The sequence below is a fragment of the Siphateles boraxobius genome, unplaced genomic scaffold (assembly GCF_051911475.1).
Source record: "Siphateles boraxobius isolate OS27281-9 unplaced genomic scaffold, OSU_SipBor_1 9, whole genome shotgun sequence".
Lineage (NCBI taxonomy): Eukaryota > Metazoa > Chordata > Actinopteri > Cypriniformes > Leuciscidae > Siphateles > Siphateles boraxobius.
The window spans coordinates 5593410-5614425 of NW_027509219.1; the positions used below are offsets into that span (position 1 = coordinate 5593410).

General features: G+C 41.6%; 1 protein-coding gene across 1 annotated transcript in view; it reads right to left on the reverse strand.

The window, feature by feature from the left end:
• Nucleotides 1-21016, reverse strand: part of mtor (mechanistic target of rapamycin kinase) — a 234686-nt gene that overhangs the window by 16021 nt on the left and 197649 nt on the right. Inside the window, exons 54-55 of the mRNA XM_077224547.1 lie at nucleotides 4596-4661; nucleotides 4031-4111 (exon numbers count right to left, since the gene is read on the reverse strand). Coding sequence (XP_077080662.1) covers nucleotides 4031-4111; nucleotides 4596-4661 — 147 coding nt within the window. The remainder of the gene's footprint in view (nucleotides 1-4030; nucleotides 4112-4595; nucleotides 4662-21016) is intronic.

The window sequence follows — 21016 nt, forward strand, 5'->3', positions numbered from 1 at the left end:
AATATATGAAAGTGTAATTTTTATCATTACATTAGGGAAAATAATGAACTTTATCACAATATGCTAATTTTTTGAGAAGGACCTGTATATATGTGTATATATATTTATATATGTGTGTGTGTGTGTGAGTGAAAAATCTAAAATGTATTCCCAGAATCGTGCAGCCCTATAGTTGGTCTTGATATCAATATGTTTACAGGTGTTTATTTATTTATTTTTTAGAAAGGGACCAGATGCCACTGGATGAGTCCTGCTGACTTCAACATTCACATGAGTCTCTGTACATGAACATGGTCAAATGAAAAGTCAAACACCTTGGACATGACAGGTATGTAGGCTACTATGTTTCAGGAATGGCACAAATGTGTGTGACTGTTTAAGTCTTTTTCTTTAGATCAGTGTGTTTACTAATGTGCTTTCTGTCCTTTGTTGTGTATCTTTGGATTATGTTGTGTTGTAAATAAATCCAGACAATCTAAAAGCCATTCTTTTTTTAATTTGTCCTCATTCTTTGTGCAAGGCTCCTCATAATGATCGGGGCTGATAGCACCTGATAGGGCCATTAGGGGAGGGCCTTTGTCTTTCTCAGGTGTAAAATGCATTCATATTAATGAGAGATCACGCCTCCTCGCATAAAGCTTTCTCACACAAAACAAGTCATACAAATTTTAAATCCATATATTGTCTTATCTAAATGAGTATGCAGGATGATTTTCACATAGTTTTGGAGCAAATATTCTTGGCTACGTGATACAATTTTCAAAAGTCTTGTGAAGAAATAATCACTATGGATTTTATGACCTTATTTCAGTGACATTTGTTTTTTGTTTTTTCACAAACCACGCAAAACATTATTATCTTAAAACTCCAAACATTTACATACATGCTGCTGACATATTACTGTAGCAGAGTTTGTGCTGAATACAATGTAATAAGACTTTAGCCATGAAAATGTCACAAGTAACAGAAATAAGCACAAATGTCAGAGCATGTCAGAACACCTCCAGGACCCAGAAAACACCTTAGACCTCAGAGGGTTAAAAAAAAGTTTGTAACGATAGGTGTTTGTCGGATAACGTTTGTAACGTTAGGTGTTTGTCAGATAACGTTAAGTATTGTGGTGGATTTTTTAAAAGATAAAGATTAATTATGTTACTAACCACAAAGATATGAATTATACTAACATCTCGTGATAAGTTCTAACACTTCCTTTGGTCCTATGTCTGAAGATGACTAAAATTTCCATGATTCTAACAATAAATCTAAATTGAGCTTACTTCCTTTTTCTCTAGGATGTAGCCATCAGAGGATGTCTAACCTCCTAAAGTTTTGACTTAATATAACTTTGGTAAAAGAAACTTTGAATTTACACTAACCGTGCACTAAAGCATGTGATAATGTATCATGTCATATTATAAAAACTGTTGTATTCGTGTTGACTGGTGGGATTCTCAATGGGATTTGTCTGAGATCCACCGGCCTTGCTTCTTCTAGGGAGATTCTCTGAGAACTGCTCGAGAACTCTCCTGGCCGTGATTAAAGCATTTAAAGGACATTTACTGTAGCCTGTCTGTTATTTTCTGCTGCGCAGCAGGCTAGTTTAGGGTAAGTTAGAAAACAAGTTAGAATTAATACAATGTAAACTCGGCTGTAGTCGATTAGTAGACTCGCTGGAGTATAGGATTAAACTCGGCTGTAGTCGATTAGTAGACTCGCTGGAGTATAGGATTAAACTCGGCTGTAGTCGATTAGTAGACTCGCTGGAGTCGATTAGTAGACTCGCTGGAGTATAGGATTTTTAACGGATGCTGTAGTCGATTTGTAGACTCGCTGATGTATAGGATTTTAGCGTCGATTAGTAGACGCATGGGCGATTTAACTGGGTGCCCCAGATGAAAGAGCACTAGAGACCTTACTACCAATCTCAAGTGATAGTGTTCAATTTAAAAGCACTAGAGACCTTACTATCGATCAAAAGGGATAGTGTTCAATAATTAGATTCCAGGTACGCAGTTAGGTTTAGGGAAAATCCACTACAGTATGAATGAGCATTTAACAAACCAGCAGAGCCAAACAGCGTTGTCTTTTGTTTACTTCCTTGCTACAACGTACAATCAACAATACGAACTATTACAGGAAAACAAATAGACGAAAAATACATCATACTTACAGGTTGTGGCCCGTAAACAAAAGCTTCTGTTTTTAAAGTTGGAACTGCTCCATCTTTCAGGACAAGCCGTTGTGCGTATCATGCATTGAGCTCGCGAAGATTGTGAAAGCTTTCCTACGTAACATGTGCAGCACAGAGAGCGAGATTTGGGTCATAATTATGAGGGACCGAGTTAAAAATAAATTTTAACCATTGATCCCTAACTCCCTCATCCCTAGGAAGGCTGAACAAAGTGGACCTGCAACCGGGCTGAAAATAACAGCAGTGTTTCGACGGCATTGTGACAACTCATCTCCAAAACAGCAATATAAAATGGCCTCGCCCGCTTATTAAGTATTCTCGGAGGAGGGGTTTACGTAAATCATGGGATTTACTGACGTCAGCAAACCCGGATGAATGTCGGGTTGTTTGCAAAACCGGTCATTTGCTGTAGTCCTTAGAAATTGAATTTTTTAAAAGCAAATATCTCCCTTTGCTTTGAACTTTGAGCGCTATAACTTTGCAGATGTTGTTTATGCTCAAACAGCAACATTACACACTAGCTAAAGTTAGAAAAGTGAAATCGTGTTTTACCACCCCTTTAACACTATTAACCCATTTAAACTCTTTACCACACTCTTGGACATGAACATTGACCCAGCAATATGCCACTGGATAACGAGCTTCCTGTGGAATAGACCACAGAGGGTGAAGGTTAATAACATAACCTCACACCCTCTCACCCTCAGTACAGGAGCTCCTCAGGCCTGTGTTCTCTCTCCTTGGCTCTTCTCCTTTTACACAGCATACTTTGCATCCATGGACACTTGAGTGAAAACAATAAAGTATGCAGACGACACAACCATTGTAGGCCTCATCTCTGACAAAGATGAAACCCAGTACCGCATGGTGGTGGACCAAGCTGTAAATTGGTGTTCGAACAATGACCTCCAGCTCAACACAGCCAAAACCCAGGAACTCATTATTGACTTTAGACGCAGGCTATTTCCCAAAACACCCATACAAATAAACGGCAACCCAATCACCATCACTGACTCCTTTAAACTCCTAGGAACACACATTAGCAATAACCTGAAGTGGACAACTAACACTAAACACATCATTGCAAAAGCTCAACAAAAGTACTTCCTGAGGCAGCTTAAAAAATACCGGATCAAACATCAGCTCCTTGTTCTGTTCTACTCTGCTATCATCGAATCCATCATTACATAATCAATCACAGTATGCTGTATATTTTGAACCGATATATAGCCTATGTCTGGTATAAAAATGTAAATTAATGTCAAAATTAAGAATAACAAAGGGTTTTGAAATGATTTTAAACTTTGAGAGACAACTGATGCGTGATCAGTGAAGCAGCTCCAGTCAGCAAGTGCTTTCGGTGTGAGAGTGCACTTTCAGTGCCTTCAGCTTTCCGCGTTGATTGGCCGGGACTCATGACTCCCAGCAAATTAGATGGGCGGGGACATTGGTCTAGTCTACAGAGTGGTGAGTTCCGACAGAGCCAAATATAGCGCATTTCAAAATTAAATTATTGTATCGGCAAATCGGTTTTGAAAATGGCCGATACGATAACCATAAACATGCTTAATATTGGCACCGAAAATCGGTTGACCCCTACACATGATGTAGTGCTTAAACATACTGTACCGAAAACAAATTCCACCGGCATTGTCGTGTGGCTAAATAAACAATCTAATCTAATCTAATTAACAGAACAATGCCAGGATCATCGCACCATTCAAACCAAAATCACTTTAGATCGTAATCATGACTTCTGAGTTTGTAAATTGGAACTAGCAAGGAGGACTGGAAAGCAGCATAACTTTAAGGAGTGAAGTTAAGTCTTCAAGGACTTACTGAAGGAGTGAATTGACTCAGGCACTGTAGTTCCTGGCTTTTTGTGGGTTGTTTCTCCCAGGTCAATACCCTCCATGGCTTCTACATGAAACATACAAAAACATACCACACAATTAAATCTATTACAATGAACATGCATTAGTTTTGATGGAAATTCTGGATGAGTAGCCTACATTAGATGCCATATCATAACGTCACTAAGTCTTTACAGTTTGGGAGTTGTTTATGAATGCAAGCATTGTATACAGGAAAGCTCTGGCATATGCCATATGCTCTAAATTGCTATTTCAGAAGGAAATAAGACGCATGAAAGAAAACTGGGTTTCACTTAATTTGGTTCCTTTAACACATTCTGTTGACTATAAGTATCATTGCACCTACATGTCTACTAAATCTCATAAGAGTGTTAGTAGACTTGTAGGGTTAGGGTTAGAATAAATTGAAATGTTCAAAAGGTACCATCAAAATAAAGTTTTACTGAAAATTGTGCTTGTCAAGGTATTTCATAGGGGAGTTTAACCTATTATGGTATTTGTAATTAGAATGGGTTAAAGTCAAGACTCACCAACAGACTGTCCTGCCGTATAGGAGTCAGTTCTGGTCCTGGAGCGCTTGTTTCCTTTGGTGTTTGCTGTAGGAGAGAACAGAAACATCCAGTTACTTGACATTCACAAACATCTGAGGATTGACAGTCAACCTAACCTCAATATTTTAGGTTAAAAGAAAGAAGAAAAAAGAATGGTGTAAGAAAAAGTCCTTTTTTTGTTGTTGTTTTTTTACAGTGTTTGTTATTCATGTTACATGTACTGACCCTAACCCACACTATAGTAATAAAAGTAAAGTAGGCATAATAAGCAACTAAGTAAAACAAACCCTAACCATATAGACATACATGGTTAATTATTATTATTCAGCACTTCTATTCACAATTATTATTGACCCTTTGTGTCTAACCCTAACTTGTAACAATGACACATTAAAATAGTGTATTTATCCATCCATTCTTCAAACACTTGTTTAATTACTGATAAGCATGGTATCTGTCATATAATGAAATAGGTTGTTTGCAAAAATCAAACAACAACAACAGTTACAATATTTTAGGCACCATGGTGGCTCTGTGGGTAGCACTTTTGTTTAACACCAGAAAGGTGCCAGTTTCAAGTCCTGGCAGGGCCAGGAGGTGAAACACAGCCTCGACACGAAGGCGTCCCTGGACACACGCCCAGTCACACACAGACACATACATTCATAACTACAGATAATTTAGTCTCCAATTCACCTATGCTGCTGTATGTTTTTATATTGTGGGGGAAACTGGAGCACCTGGAGGAAACCCCCACAGACATGAGGAGAACATGCAAACTCCACGCCTCCTGGATCAGCTGGGACTCGAACTGGACACCTTCCTGCTCTGAGGGAAAAGTGCTACCCACTGTACCACCATAGCCGTGTTTCCACTGTTGGGCTAAAAGGGAACGTGCCAGTGCATGCCAGTGCCAATCGCATTTTCAATGTTACTTCCGGGGCTTGATCGGGCTTCCTCGAGGCAAACGGCCAGGGTTTTTTTGGCCTGCCGAATACCTGGGTCCAAAGCGGGCCAACTGAGGCTTGAGTTTATCAGTCAGGAGAGGGTCAACACTGCTGCTCATATCCCATGCTTTCATATCAAGATAACCTAGACGTTTAAAATAATTCTCAGCTCAAAACACCAGCGAGTGTGTGAAAAAGTGGATTCTGATCACCTTATGAGGCAGAAATATACATTTATATGTGATAAAGGCTACTTATGTTATGCATTGTCATAACACATTCACATAGGATCATGGAAAATACCACAGAGTGCTTGAAGAACTTAAACCTATAGACAAAGCATATAGGGTCAATTCAGGTTGATTGAGACACTTTTTGCCATTAAGAAGACAGGGAAAAAGTTTCTCAATCAACCTGAATTCACCCCATTATGATAATTGTGTATTTATTTGGTTTCATGTTTTCTGCCTCTTCTTTGTTGATACCAGACTTCTGCATCCGCAAATGTCATATTACGCTCCGGTTAAGTCATACTGAATAACTCATAACTCCTGTTTTCTGTCCGTGAGCTCCATCTATTGCCCTGATCCCTCAGATTGCATAATTTCGTGTAAAATTAATAGAAATGGTCATTCTCAGAAATCCCATCTCTCCCTTAAGCTCTGTGTGTCTCTTGATAATGGCTCCTTGATGAGCGTGCAGGAGATATGCCTGTTTCCACCTGGTTTTAAGATGCGTTGTTTGTGATCCCATCACAAGTGCTCAGCTAAGATGCATTGCCCATTTTCACCTGGTATTATCATGCGTTTCAAATGCATGACCAATTGCGTTCAGATTTCCTATTATTTTGTCACACTACACGGTAACACATTACAATAAGGATCATTAGTGTAGTTAACATGAACTAAGAATGAACAATACTTCTACAGCATTTATTAATCTTAGTTAATATTAATGTCAACATTTACTAATAAATTATTAAAATCAAAGGTTGTATTTGTTAACAGTTAATGCACTGTGAACTAACATGAACAAACAATGAACAGCTTTTATTAACTAACATTAAAAAAGATTAATAAATACTGTAACAAACTAACTCATTGCTAGTTAATACATTAACTAATGTTAACTAATGAACCTTATTGTTAAGTGTTATCCACTACACTATCATTTTGGCGCACGGATACTGTAGAACGAACAAACTTGTGTTCCTATGCGACTTTATAATATAATAGTTAACAGGAGATATAATATATATTAACAGGATAATATATAAACAGGAGTCTTAGGTCTTTAAGTAAAAACCCAAACGTCCACTTCTGTCATGTTCATTCTACGATCTAGCTAGTTTTCAGTGAGCTAGCTTCCCCATGCTCACATCCAGGATGTAAATTTCAAGAGGGGATGGCGTTCAAGTTTAAATTGGTTGAATTTTTTTAGGGAAATGAAAGGAAATTTCTATCCATTATTCTCCCAATAGGCAACGAAAGCGATACGAATTCAGCACAAAAACATAGTTCAATAAAACTGCACAATTATTCATTAAAATATCTCTATTCAAACATCCACGCGATCTTACTCGTAAATGACAGCAATTCGGCAGTGTCTATTTATCCTTTGACAAGTACAATCACACAAACATTCAGATCTGTGTTGGCGCTGCCACTGAGCCAGAGAGAGCAGTTGTCATAGATATGAAACAGCTTCACAAACAGTCTTTTTAACCATTCAGGATCATTTCTTCTGTTACATTAATTCTAATTATCACAGAAGTACTGGGAAAAAAGTTTATAATACGGATATAAACACTAGCTGCGTTTACATTACCTTATAATCGGATTGACGGCTCAATCGGACTAAAAAACTTTCATGTAAACACCTTAATCGATCTGATTGAGCTCGATCCGATTGGAATTTCGATCGGATTGAAAGGGAGGGGTTTATTCCTTTTGTAATCCGATCGAGAGAACATGTAAACACTTGATCGGATTGAAAACCGAAAATGAAAGGATTGCGCATGTGCAACGACGTTAGCGTAATGACGCAACGAACGGAACAAGCTGTTCTTTCAGTTGAATAAAGTGTCATCTAAATGATTGTCCCGTTATTTTAAAATTCTCATTTCACTCCGCGTCTGTGAAGTGAAGCAGGACAACGTCCCACCAGTCCTTGTTTCAGACTCATCCACAGACGACTGGTTTTGGGCATTTTTACTGCGTGATAAATATAAGCAGCATGGCAAAACGGTTCATAGCCTATGCTCATTGTATCCAAATAATGACAAGAGACGGATACATATTAAGTCTGCTGTTTAAAACAAATAAAGAACCAATAGAGGAGAATAGTTATGTACGAACAGTGTCAGTATATTCGTGCAGTGTGCGCATGTCAAAAATCAATTCCGATTTGAAGCTTATGACATATAAACGCCCACATCAACCCGATTACTTTTATTGTTTACTTTTATTTATTGTTCATGTAAACACCGTGTTCAGATTTATCAATCAGATTGACACAGTTTTAGGTAATAGTGGCCCACAGCTGATTAGCAGAAGTATTTCAGTAAGACAGCGATAATGTGGCTAATTCAACTGACTTTTTACTAATTTTACTAATTTTTACTAATTATTGATGTATATATATATTAACTAAACTAGCAGGAGACCTACACAATATAAAACAAAATACTAAGTATTTTGAACACCCAGTAGAAAATATATACATCAATAATCAGTCATACTTACAGTTTGTGATTCTGAGGAGCAAGTTGGTCCAAATAAACTGGGTACTGACCCATCTTTCTAGAGCAAGCGTTTTGTGATTCCCGCGTTGAGATTTGAGAAGCAGTCATCAGTAAAATGACTTGTTGTGGGCTGGTCAAGTTGTTCGCATGCGGACAATGTACAACATAGACGGGCATTATATGCAAATGTATCTTCTAGTGAAGTAGAACCGTAAAGCAGTAGGATTCGAAACACAAACGAATCGTAAAGGCGGTTCAGAGTCGATTCTTTCTTTTGGGAGACAATAACTGGTGCCGAAACCCAGGAAGGAAGAAGACTGCTGCCGCCATGCAGGCCCGCCAGGAACGCCTTTTGCGGAACTCATCCAATCGCTCGCAAAGAATCTCCTGGTTTATGAAGACCTGAGGCGCGCCATTCTTCAGCGGGTCGGCCGGACCCCTGAACAACACCGGCGGCGGTTCACGACCCTTCATCATGTCGCAGCAGCTCCGGGGCTCCTGCCGCAGATGGCTGATGGCCGGCGGAGGCGACGTCGAGGACATCGTCAACAAGGTGGTACTGGAACAGTTCATCTCCAGGCTGCCCAAGAAGACCGCGTGGTGGGTCCAGTGCCACCGCCCGACGTCGCTGGACCAGGCCATCCAACTGGCGGGAGATTACATGGTGGCGTTCCCAGGGGTACGTATCAGGCCTTGGTGGATTCAGGCTGTAACCAAACCTCCATTCATCAAAGCCTGATTCAACCTGGGGCATTGGATAACAGCCGCATGGTTAAGGTATGGTGTGTGCATGGGGTGGTGGTGAGTTATCTTATAATGCATGTGGTAATTCAATTTAGGGGACAAAAGCATAGTGTGGAGGTGGCAGTTAACCTGCACCTCCGGGATCCGCTAATTCTGGGAACAAATTGGCCTGCTTTTAGTAAACTATTGAGGTCTTTGTGTGCGGATGCCACTTGGGAAAAGAAAAATAAGAGAAAGACAGTGGTTGATCAGGTGGGAGACGCTGAGGCGGGACCTCTGGGTACTGCTGCAGGGGAACGGAGTGCTCTGGAGAGAACCATCCTCACAGAGCACGATGATTTTCCCCTGGAGCAGTCCCAGGACGAGACATTAAAACATGCTTTAGACCAGGTCCGCTCTATCGACGGCCAGGTTCTTCTGGCCGGGCATTCACGAGAATGTGCACAAGTGGTGCGTGTCTTGTCGTGAATGTCAGTTGGTGAATCCACTGGCCAATCCAAAAGCACCATTCGATAATGCAGGTCCCCTTCGAACGAATTGGTATGGACCTCATCGGGCCATTAGAACGGTCAGCACGTGGGCACCGCTTTCCGCTAGTCCTGGTGGATTACACAACGCGGTACCCTGAAGCAGTCCCGCTTCGCAATATTTCTGCCAAGACATTGCGAGTGCGCTGTTTTCATTAATCTCCCGGGTGGGAATCCCTAAAGAGATTCTCACCGATCAAGGCACGGCGTTTGGTCACAAACTATTCGCGAACTTTACGAATTGTTGGGCATTAAATCGATTCGCACTAGTGTCTACCACTCACAGACAGACGGATTAGTGGAGCGCTTTAATCGCACGTTGAAATCCATGATTCGGAAAGTTCGTTCACGAACACGCCAAAAATTGGGATAAATGGCTAGAACCCCTCTTGTTCGCCGTACGTGAGGTCCCCCAAGCCTCCACGGGGTTTTCCCCCTTTGAGCTTCTCTATGGGCGTTAGACGTTCTTAGAGAAACTTGGGATGACAGACCGTCCGCTAGTAAGAACGAAATTCAGTATGTCTTGGACCTGAGAACAAAACTCCACACTTTGGAGCGGCTATCAATGGAGAATTTGTTACAGGCCCAGGACAGACAGAGCTGGCTGTACAACGGGGGGCTAGACTTCATCAATTTGGACCGGGAGATAAAGTGCTTTTATTACTCCCTACTTCCAGCTCTAAATTATTCGCGAAATGGCAAGGACCCTTTGAGGTCACACGGCGAGTTGGTGATCTCAACTATGAGGTAATTCGAAACATATAGGGACGGGGCACATCAAATTTATCACCTCAACCTCCTCAAAAAGTGGGTTGAGGCAGAGTCAGTGATGCTGGCGACGTTGGTGAGCGGAGAGGAGGATCTCGGACCAGAAGCGAATATAAAACTACAATCTCTCGCTCTGGCACTTGGTGGAGACCACCTCTCACCCTCCCAGCTCACTGACTTTAAAAACTTGAAGGCTGAATTTGCTGATGTGTTCTCGCCCCTGCCTGGTCGAACGAACCCCATTCAGCACCACGTTGAGACAGAACCGGGTGTGATTGTGCGCTGCCGCCCGTATCCTTTACCTGAACACAAAAGAAGTCGTGACTGGGGCGAGCACCTATAGAAAGGTGAACGCGGTGTCTAAATTTGATGCTTATCCAATGCCGAGGGTTGACGAATTGCTTGATCGGCTGGGTACTGCTCGCTTTTATTCGACACTGGACTAAACAAAGGGATATTGGCAGATCCCCTTGTCTCCCATGTCCAAAGAAAAGACAGCTTTCACAACGCCGTTTGGATTACACCAATTTGTCACCCTTCCTTTCGGCTTGTTCGGGGCTCCAGCGACTTTTCAGCGTCTGATGGACAGAATTCTCCGGCCGCATGCTGCATATGCAGCTGCCTACTTGGATGATATTTTCATCTATAGTAACGACTGACAGCGTCATATGCAGCATTTGTGCGCTGTCCTGAAGATGCTGAGAAGGCCTGGGATCACGGCCAACCCGAAAAAATGTGCGATTGGCGTCTGGAAGCTTCCATTTGGGTCACGGACAGGTGCATCCCCAAATTGATAAGACAGCAGCGGTTGCGACCTGTCCGAGACCCAAGACCAAAAAGGAGGTTAGACAGCTCCTGGGGCTAGCGGGATATTACAGAAGGTTTGTACCTAATTATTCGGACCTCGCTAGCCCGCTGACTGATCTAACTAAAAAGTAAGCACCAGATACGGTCCAGTGGACGGAGCAGTGTCAGCAGGCTTTCACCCAAATAAAGGCTGCTCTGTGTGGCGGGCCGCTTTTACATGCTCCTGACTTCTCTCTCCCTTTTAGCCTACAGACGGATGCGTCGGACAGGGGGCTGGGCGCGGTCCTGTCCCAGGAGGTGGAGGGTGAAGAACAGCCGGTGCTGTACATCAGTTTGAAGCTCTCTAAGAGAGAGAGACGATGTACAGCACCATTGAAAAAGAATGTTAAGCCATCAGGTGGGCTGTTCTCACCCTCCGCTACTACCTCCTGGGGCGGGAGTTCACCCTCTGTTCGGACCACGCTCCCCTGCAATGGCTCCACCGCATGAAGGATACCAACGCACGGATCACCTGTTGGTATCTAGCTTTACAGCCTTTTAAGTTCCAGGTGGTCCACAGGCCGGGTGCACAGATGGCTGTGGCCGACGCCCTCTCCAGGAGGAGGGGGGGAGGCTGCAGGCCGGATGGCTCCCTGGCCTGAGTAGGGCAGTGGGGGTATGTGGCGAGGGGGACGTGGTTTTGCGAAGTCTGTAGAGAGAGAAGAATCAGCGAGCTGTGCGGTGAGTAAGTAGGTCAAGTGCAGATGATGAACACCTGTGTCTGATTGCAGTGATTGGCGTGGAGAGACCGCATATAAGCCGCTGAGAATGAGAGAGTGGGTGAGAGAGAAGGACTTGGGACTCGCACGCGAAACAGTGACAGAGCTGGAGAAATACAGCGAACTGAGAGCTGATACAGCGGGAAGAGTGTTCGTCTGAGTGAACTGACAGCTGATACAGCGGGAAGAGTGTTCTATGAACGTTGCTGTACCTGAGTCTACGGTGAAGGCGCATGTGGCGCAACTTTTATTTATTTTCATTATTCTGAGTTAATAAAGTGCAAGTCTCAGTCACGCCGATCCTACCTTCTTCCTTCCACACACACACACACGCTGAAGCTCATCACAGTTTGATTATTCTATTTAACTCTTTATTGAAATTACATTTGTTCATCCGGATTCCTACGGTCGGTCGTTTTATTCTCAACGATATGAAAAGTGTTGCCACTCCCATTTATTGTACATTTTCCCCCGAAATCATAATGCACGACCATAAATATGCAGGCAAACGCGGTTGCCTACTATATCAGTCGAGCCAATAGCGTGGCAAGATACTGACAAAGGATTATTATTAACCAATCAGATGTAAAGTAGCTTATTTAGAACAACTGTTACACGGATGATTCAGCTGTCAGACACGAGCAGCATCTGCGGCGGCAGCACAGTGACTATCGCCAAGAACATTGTTTTTGTGATTGTAAGTATTAATTTAATTAGAATATGATATCTATGAAAAATGTTTGTTTTGTACACTGTGTTGTTCAAACGTATGTAAGCGTCTCGTTAGTGTTGTTTTAAGTAGGGTAGTTTCAGCTGGCTAACTAGCAGTAGCTAGCATGTCTAACGTTAGGTCACAGCTCTGAACCAAAACTACGACATTACTAGTAGATTAATGCATCCTTCATTTTAATTCTAAATGTTCACTCCCTCTGTTTCTTCCACAGTTTTTTTGAATAGCAAATTCAGCTTTGACAGTCAAAGCACTTCGCGGTGTTTTAAAAGCCTCTCCTCAATGACTGTTCTGCAGAAGTGCTTGTATCCATTTTCTTATATGTTTGTTTCGGTTCTCTCATTTTTTGGGTGTGGTCAGGTACCGGGTATAATCTCGATAGCAGGTGAAGTGATACCGTGCTTCATTAGCCACCAAGTCCCTGTCTTGGATATGGAGAAGGAGAGACTCATCCCTATCATGCTCTTATAAGGCTACTGCTAATACATTGCACATTTATGTTTAATTTATATTACTGTAAAACATACTACTTTCTTAAATGTATACTACTGTACCGAATGTCTTACAGTGCAGTATTATATTGTACAGATAGGTGATGCAGTATATGTCTTTTAATGCACCTCCTGTCTATACAATATAATACCAACCTTCATTTGCAGTTTCTTCAACTAATACTGCCTTCTCTCTTCTCCTTTGTGCTCGTTCTATCTTCGTGATATTTGTGAAATGGCTGTAGCACTCCCTGTGGTAGCCAATGTTAGATGGTTTGACTAAATGGTTTGTATGTTCCTGGCTTTGTAACTTGTATGCCTGTACTGCCTCTTCTGCTATAAGACTTTCTTGGAATTCAAGGTCTGTCCACAGAAACACCGATTTAATAAATTCTCCCAACTTATGTCTGTGTATATGCATGCAGCACTTCATGTTTTTGCCATTTCTTCCACAGTAAAAATGTGCGGGAAAAAGAGTATTGTCTGGCTCGTTTTTATCATAGACATAATAAATACATAGACGCCCAATTGCCCGCTGGAGCGTAATGGTGCCACCATATTGCGGAGGGCAACTTTCCCATAACTTTCATACCGGGAATTGAGAAAAATGTGTTTCGTGTGCTGCTTGGGGCTGTACAAATCGCCACACAATTAAAAACAGGTCTCGAGGAATTACCTTTCACAAGCAAGACTGAACATTTGTTTCTGGTTGTATTTGGCCATTAAATAATTAGAAATTTCAAAATACTACTGTTATTGTGTCACGAAATGTAGTTTTAATAGTTTTTCAGTCGACAATGTAGTTGTCTAAAGCTCAAATCTATGGTTTATTCATAAAGATAGAGCCTATTTAAAATTTTGATCTGACGTTTTCGGAGTGAGAGATCCAGGCGATCACCAGGCGCTCAGCGCTCATGTACCCCACCTGGAACAGCCTTACCTCGGCTAGTGCTTCTGACGTTTGCCGCTGGCTCTGATGGGATGTCTAGTGGTTAAACATGATATATAATTCGTCTTGTGTATATCTAACGGGTGATCTTTGGTCTCAATCTATAATTTGTTCCTTGGCAAATCGTTTTGGCTGAGGGCAAAGTAAAGTTTCATAACTTTATATTTAGGCTATTTTAACGTTGTATCCTGCTGTAGATGTCTATGGTTTTTATGATGTTGTGTTTCCAAGCAATACAATGGATCAAATGTGTGAAATCAGAACGGTATATTTATTAAAGATACGAAATGACAGGACATCGTATGACAAAAGATGGTTAACGTTACACTAAATAAAAACAGTGAGAATGCATAACGTTACCTCTACATTCACAATTTCGTGTCAAACTGAATATGTAGCATAATTGGGCAAAATGAGTTAAGTTCAATCTTTCCTGGGCTAAAATCACTTCTCGAAAAGATGTGCACAGAGTCAGACAGCAACTTCATATCAGCGCGCCAGTGTGTTGACAAGCGCGTCACCAACACCAACAGTTTCCCACGCACGCTATTGGATGAAGGCAACAAATACGTCATGCATGTCGGACCCCACACGTAGCCGCCTGCTCTATTCGCCGGGAAAATAACCTTGAGAAAGTTACCGATATTATAGTAATGTGCAAAGTATGTGAGTGGCAACAATTTTTATTTGCTTTGTTGAAAAGTGTAGTGGTTATATATAAAAAACTGGGTTATCCATCGCCACAGATCGTCTGAAAACACGAAATCTCCCCTCGGCCCACCGTCTACGATACTTACAGTACGTTCAAGTGAACGCTGGACGAGTCTTTTGCGTGGCCATAAAAGTAGTGACTTAGTGAATTTAATTTAATAATTCCCTTTGAGCTAAATTGACCCATTTCACTTAAAGTACTGACCATTCAACATTCTCAAAAATTATGTTGCCATTAGTGAAATGATATTGGCATGGTTTGAATCATTTAACTTTATCTGACTGTTCTGACTTTGCAGCAATAAAAGACGAGGTACAAGTTCAGTATGGAGTGCCGCAAGGCTCATTACTAGGACCGTTGCTTTTCACTTTGATCATAATATTGTTGGGAGAGTTAGTTTTATAAATAAAGCCCTAGTTTTTTCTTAGTTAAAATATAAAATTAGTTTGTTCACATAAAGCCCTCTACTTACTGTGTGATTTATGCTGCAAATTTATCAGTGACTGAGATCTGCGCAGAAAACACAAAAATGCCATACATGACCTTAGCATTCATGCATGATTAAACAAGCTCCTATCACATTATAGTCCTTTATGTTCATTTAAAAATTCTGTCCAGTTGAAAATGCATAGACTATCAAAATCAACTGTGGGTGGTAGATCCTTTTCCTATTTAATCACCTAAACTCTACAAGTACCGCTTTGAACGGACAAATACACACTTCAAAATGCCCGTCTTGGTGAGTATTGACATAAACACAGTTAGTATGTCTTGAATGTAAACATTTGGGAAACAAATCTTATACGTCAATATATTGAATTTATACATTAGGTCTTAAAGTGACAGCAACCTAATATACCTGCTGTTGTCTGTCATCAATAATAATCAAACAAAAAAGAAAAAAGAAATTGGGTGCGTTATGAGTCCCAGCCCCTCTCTCCTCCCATTGCTTCCCACCTCCTCTGCACTGTTCTATCCAATAAAAAAGGACAAAAATTATACTTTAAAACTTATAAAAAACTATACTTATAAAAAAAAGAAAAGAAAAATCAATCACCGCTTTTGACTTTAATATAGATTTCTTTATATCAAAATTATACAGTAAAGGCTATGCTGTTTTATTTTACATACGATTACTTTCTGTAGCATTTCTTACCTGAATACTGCTGTTGGCCTACATACCTACCTACCTGGCATGTCCTGTTGCCAGTAGGTGGCGCTACGACTATAACTGAATATTGGCATGTAGATGTCCTTATGCCACGACTCTTATCAAACATGTGAAGTTTAGGGCAGATTGGAGATTGTATGTTTGAGTTTCATGGTGAAACACATTTTATCAGGCCGCCACTGACAAGCTGTTCCAATCCTTCCAATGCACTATGTGAAAGCTTCGTGAGCTTTTTCATTGATAAGATCTTTTCTATTAGGCCCCATATAATAACCATTTATAATGTGCCTCTTATTGTTCAACCATTAGCCTCTTGAGAGGCCTACGATCCCATTTCTCTACAATCTCTGGCTGAAATTATTGCCACTTTTAAACCTTCCGTCTGTTTTATGATGTAATATTATCCTCAGTATTTCAAATTGTTAATCAAGTCTGTAGGCCCTGCTCTGCTATCTCTACTGAACAAATCTTTACTAACTGGCTATGTTCCAGCATCCCTGAAATTGGCCTCTGCTACTCCTTTGCTCAAGAAGCCTTCTTTAGACACGTTTGTTTTAAATAACTACCGACCTATTTATGTGGTTCCTTTTATTTACAAGGTTCTAGAAAAACTTGTGTTGTGCCAACTACAGTCTTTTCTAAAAACAAACCATAATTCTGAAAATTTTCAGTCAGGTTTTAAATTTTCTCATAGCACTGAGTCTGCTCTGCTGAGAGTGTTAATTATATTTTAGTGCTTTTAGACCATTAGAATCCTATGTGGGGCTAAAAGGTTCAGTCTTGAATTGATTTAAATCTTATTTAACTGAGAGATATTTTTCTGTCAGGACCAGCAATTTTCTCTCTTCTGCTACTCATCTTGAATCTGGAATTTCACAGGGCTCTATTTTGGGCACCTTTGTTCTTTTCTCTCTACATGCTTCCTTTAGGGTTGATTCTAATGGCTCTTTTCCACTGAGCAGTACGGTTCGTTACGGTACAGTACGGTTCGGTTCGGTAAACCATGATCCAGCTGGCGTTTCCACCGCCAACAGTACCCTACTTGATAGGTGTGGTGTTTGCCGGAAAGAAGCCATCAACGTCATTTTCGCGCGAAGAAGAAAGCGACAAAGTAAACACCAATGGATGGCATACAGCAGATCTTGTCCTTGCTTCTCGGCATGTTTGTCACAAGAAGACAAGCGCCGACATTAGGCATTTCTCAATACCAAGTATGTAAAGTTCTCAGCAGGACTCCTGAGGACGCGAGTCCGGTAATTCTCCAAATGGAACAGCGCATTCGTGAAATGCTCTCAGCTCAGCTCTCAGCACTCAGCTCGCTCTGCATGTACATTTTAAGCAACAATAAAACGAAATATGTTATAAAACACCACTCTGCCTCTTTTCGTTTTCATTTAAATAAATTTTAAACATTATAGGCACACAAATGTGGTTCAGGCAATGTATAGACCTGATTATATTATTCACTGCTAATGTTTAACGTTAGCCTATTTATAACAAAACGAAATATAAAACAACCCTGCATCTTTTCGTTTAAATTTTAAAAAAAACATATTCCAGGCAATATGTGCATTTGTACAAATGTTGCAATAAACAACATTACAGTGATAATCTTTTAATAAAAAAAGACAAAACTCAACCCTATCTCTTTTTGTTAAATTTCAGTTTTATCAATAATAGCCATTATAAAAGTATAAGTAAAAGGTAACGTTACAAGAAGCTATACAATAAGAAATAAAGCAAACAATTCAGTCAAATATACATATTCAGCGCTAATCTAACGTTAACGTTACAACGGAAAAGTTATAGCCTAAATATATGAAACTTCACTTAGCCCTCAGCCAAAACGATTGGCCAGGGAACGAATTATCGATTCACGAGACCAAAGATCACCCGTTAAATATACACAAGACGAATTACCACTACAGAGTCAGCGGCAAACGTCAGAACGACTAGCCGAGGAAAGGCTGTTCCAGGCAGGGAACATGAGCGCCGAGCGCCCGGTGATCCCTGGAATGGATCAAATTATCATAAATTATTATAAATAAACCTCAGATTTGAGCTTTAAACAACTACATTCTCGCCTCAAACTCTTAAAACTACATTTCATGAAAGAATGACCGTAGTATTATATTCCAACTGTATATTAAAAAAATGGCGCTTCTTATGTTGTCGTTCCCCTTGTAGCACGCGCAAGTGATGATACTCTGTCAACCAATCAGCGTTCTGCAGTGAGTCTAGCTCCACCCTTTAGTACCGTACCACTGTGCTAGGTACCCCAACGGAAGGGTACCCAAAAAGTGGTACGGTACGGTTCGGCTTTTTGGTACCATTCACAACTTTTTACAGTGGAAACGCAAATAATTGCCTACCGTACCGAACTGTACCGTACCGTACCGCTCAGTGGAAACGAGCCATAAGAAGGCATGGTGCATCTTTCCATTTTTATGCGGATGATACCCAGACCTATCTGCCTCTTAAGGCGAGACACTACAGGTGAATAGGGTAATTTTTTTAACTATCAGATATCACCATGAAACTTTGCCAGTTGATTACCTACATTAATATTAGAAAAAAATGTATTACAAGTTTTCTGTAATTTAATGTTTAAATATGCAAATGAGGCATTGTCTAATTAAATATGCGCTATTTTGCATATATTTTAAAAAACGAAATCTGAGTATTGGACAAAGCCAGGTTCAAGATTATTTTTTCATTGTGTTTACATATTAGATGGGGAAAAAATTACAGAGGGATTTATGGATATCTACTTTTGTTATCCTGTAAATCAGAATATACTGCCAATAGCATTAAAAAGATGATTTTCGCCATGTTTTTTGGAATAAAATGCTATATAAATCAGGCTAGGAATAATATATTTACAATCCCTCTGTAAATGTCTGCATAATATAACTAGGTGCTAGACTGGAAAGTTTGGTGTATATAGGTGCTACTGAACTGGAGATTTCGGACTTGGAGTGAGAGAGAACAGTCATTTTGAGAAAACGGGCTTTAAAGATTTAGCATCAGCCAATGAGATTGCGCATTTAGAGTAAAATCCCCCCTTTTACTTTCACGATTGGTTGCTGATAAAAAGGAAATGACCATATTTGGATCCGGCAGTACTGTACAGCAGAGAGCGAGCTTTCTAACGGTGTGTGTGATGACAGGGTGCAGATCGCGATCGTGGAGCAGAGGGATGATTTATAACGACAACCTTTGATGAATTTATGAGAAATCTACAGACGCAAACGGACAACGTGTAGTAAAATCAAGACCTAAATGTGTATTTTGGACTTTTTTTCACCACAAGTCTGAAAGAAGACATGTTATTGAAGACAAATATCCCAAAATCTCAAAATTGACCAGTGAAAAAAAAACAATGTTTTTGCCTGCCGTGTCTCGCCTTAAAAGAAATGACCCTTCTGCGATTAAATCTTTATTTGCATATCTTGATGAGGTAAAGCTCTGGTTGGCAAGTAACTTTTTTTTTACTTTAAATGACTCAAAGACTGAGGTTATAGTCTTTGGCCCATCTGAAAAATTCAAATTTATTAACTCTATTTTAGAAAGTCTGTTACCTTTTAATTACAAATCAGTGGAGACGTTGTGTCATTTGCACCCTCACAGATACTCGCTGCACTCTTTAGCATCTTTCATTTTGTATTTTGTATTCATTGTCAACGCAGTGCAGCAGCTAGCAGACCTAGAGCAGGCCATCTCACATGCTCATTGGCTGCCCTGCGGGAAACTGCTGCAGCCTACGAGTGAGCCCGGCGTGACGTCACAACCAATGAAGGGTGCCCGCGCCTTCATAGAGTCACAGCCCGCCAGAATGGGCGTGGCTTAGCGTATAAAAGTAGGGGCTGTAGGCTGACTTCCCTGATTGTCTCTTCAGCGAGCTCTTCGCATCGCTGGATCTGAGAGAAGCCACCGCCGCCGTCGAACAAGCGAAACAGCCAGCTTAGGACAGCGCTGAGGAAGCCGGCCGTCTTCGCCACCTTCAGCCATCCGTGCGAGCTACGCTATCCGGCGACATATCCTTTTATCTCTGTATTCGGTGTTCTACACTTCCTAAAAGAGCAGCGAGACGTCTTTTTCAAGATGTCTCGCACTTCCTATGGCTCGTGCAGAGCCGCTCAGCGTTGGAGACCGCCCATCTGCGCTCTCTGCCTGGGCCAGGAACATGCAGCCTCGCCCTCTCGATGGAGGATGCGAGCACTGCGAGGAACTTCCGATGTCGACCCTGCGGGCTCGAATCGAAGTCTTTGACCACAGCGCCACGCGGCTAGCTCTCTTTACGTTACAAGAGAGTTTCCCCACCGTCGCGCCCCCGTTTCGCGCGTCATGCAGAGCCCTCTTGAGCTCTCTGCATGACCCGGACGGGCATCATCTGTGTCACATGTAGGTCCCGTGCCCACTACTAGTGCGCGCGCCCTCATACAAACACCGTTCCCAGTTCTGCTCGACCAATGTCACGCGGCTAGCTCTCTTTACATTACAAGAGAGCTACCCCGCCCTCGCGTCGCCGTTCGCGCATCATGCAGAGCCCTCTCGAGCTCTCTGCATGACCCGGACGGGCATCAACATACGCGACGTACTGGATGCGTGGTAAGAGCAGAAATTTTTATACAGTTCTGCTCGACCAACGAGCACGCGGCTAGCTCTCTTTACGTTACAAGAGAGCTACCCCGCCCTCGTGTCCCCTTTCGCGCATCATGCAGAGCCCTCTCGAGCTCTCTGCATGACCCGGACTGGCATCATCTGTGTCACATGTAGGTCCCGTGCCCACTACTTGTGCGCGCGCCCTCATACAAACACTGTTCCCAGTTCAGAGCTCGCTGCATGACCCGGACGGGCTTGCGCGCCGCCGTCGAAATGTCTCGCCCTGTCAGTCCCCTTAGATAAGGCTACTTCAGCAGTGTATTTGGCAGCCGGTAATGCAACCCGCTCGCCTGCACACGCCTACTTTCTGCCTGCTCTGTCACATGGCCAGAACAGCCTCATACATGTCAGGTTAAGAATGTAAGTTACGTACCCGCTCATGAGCCCT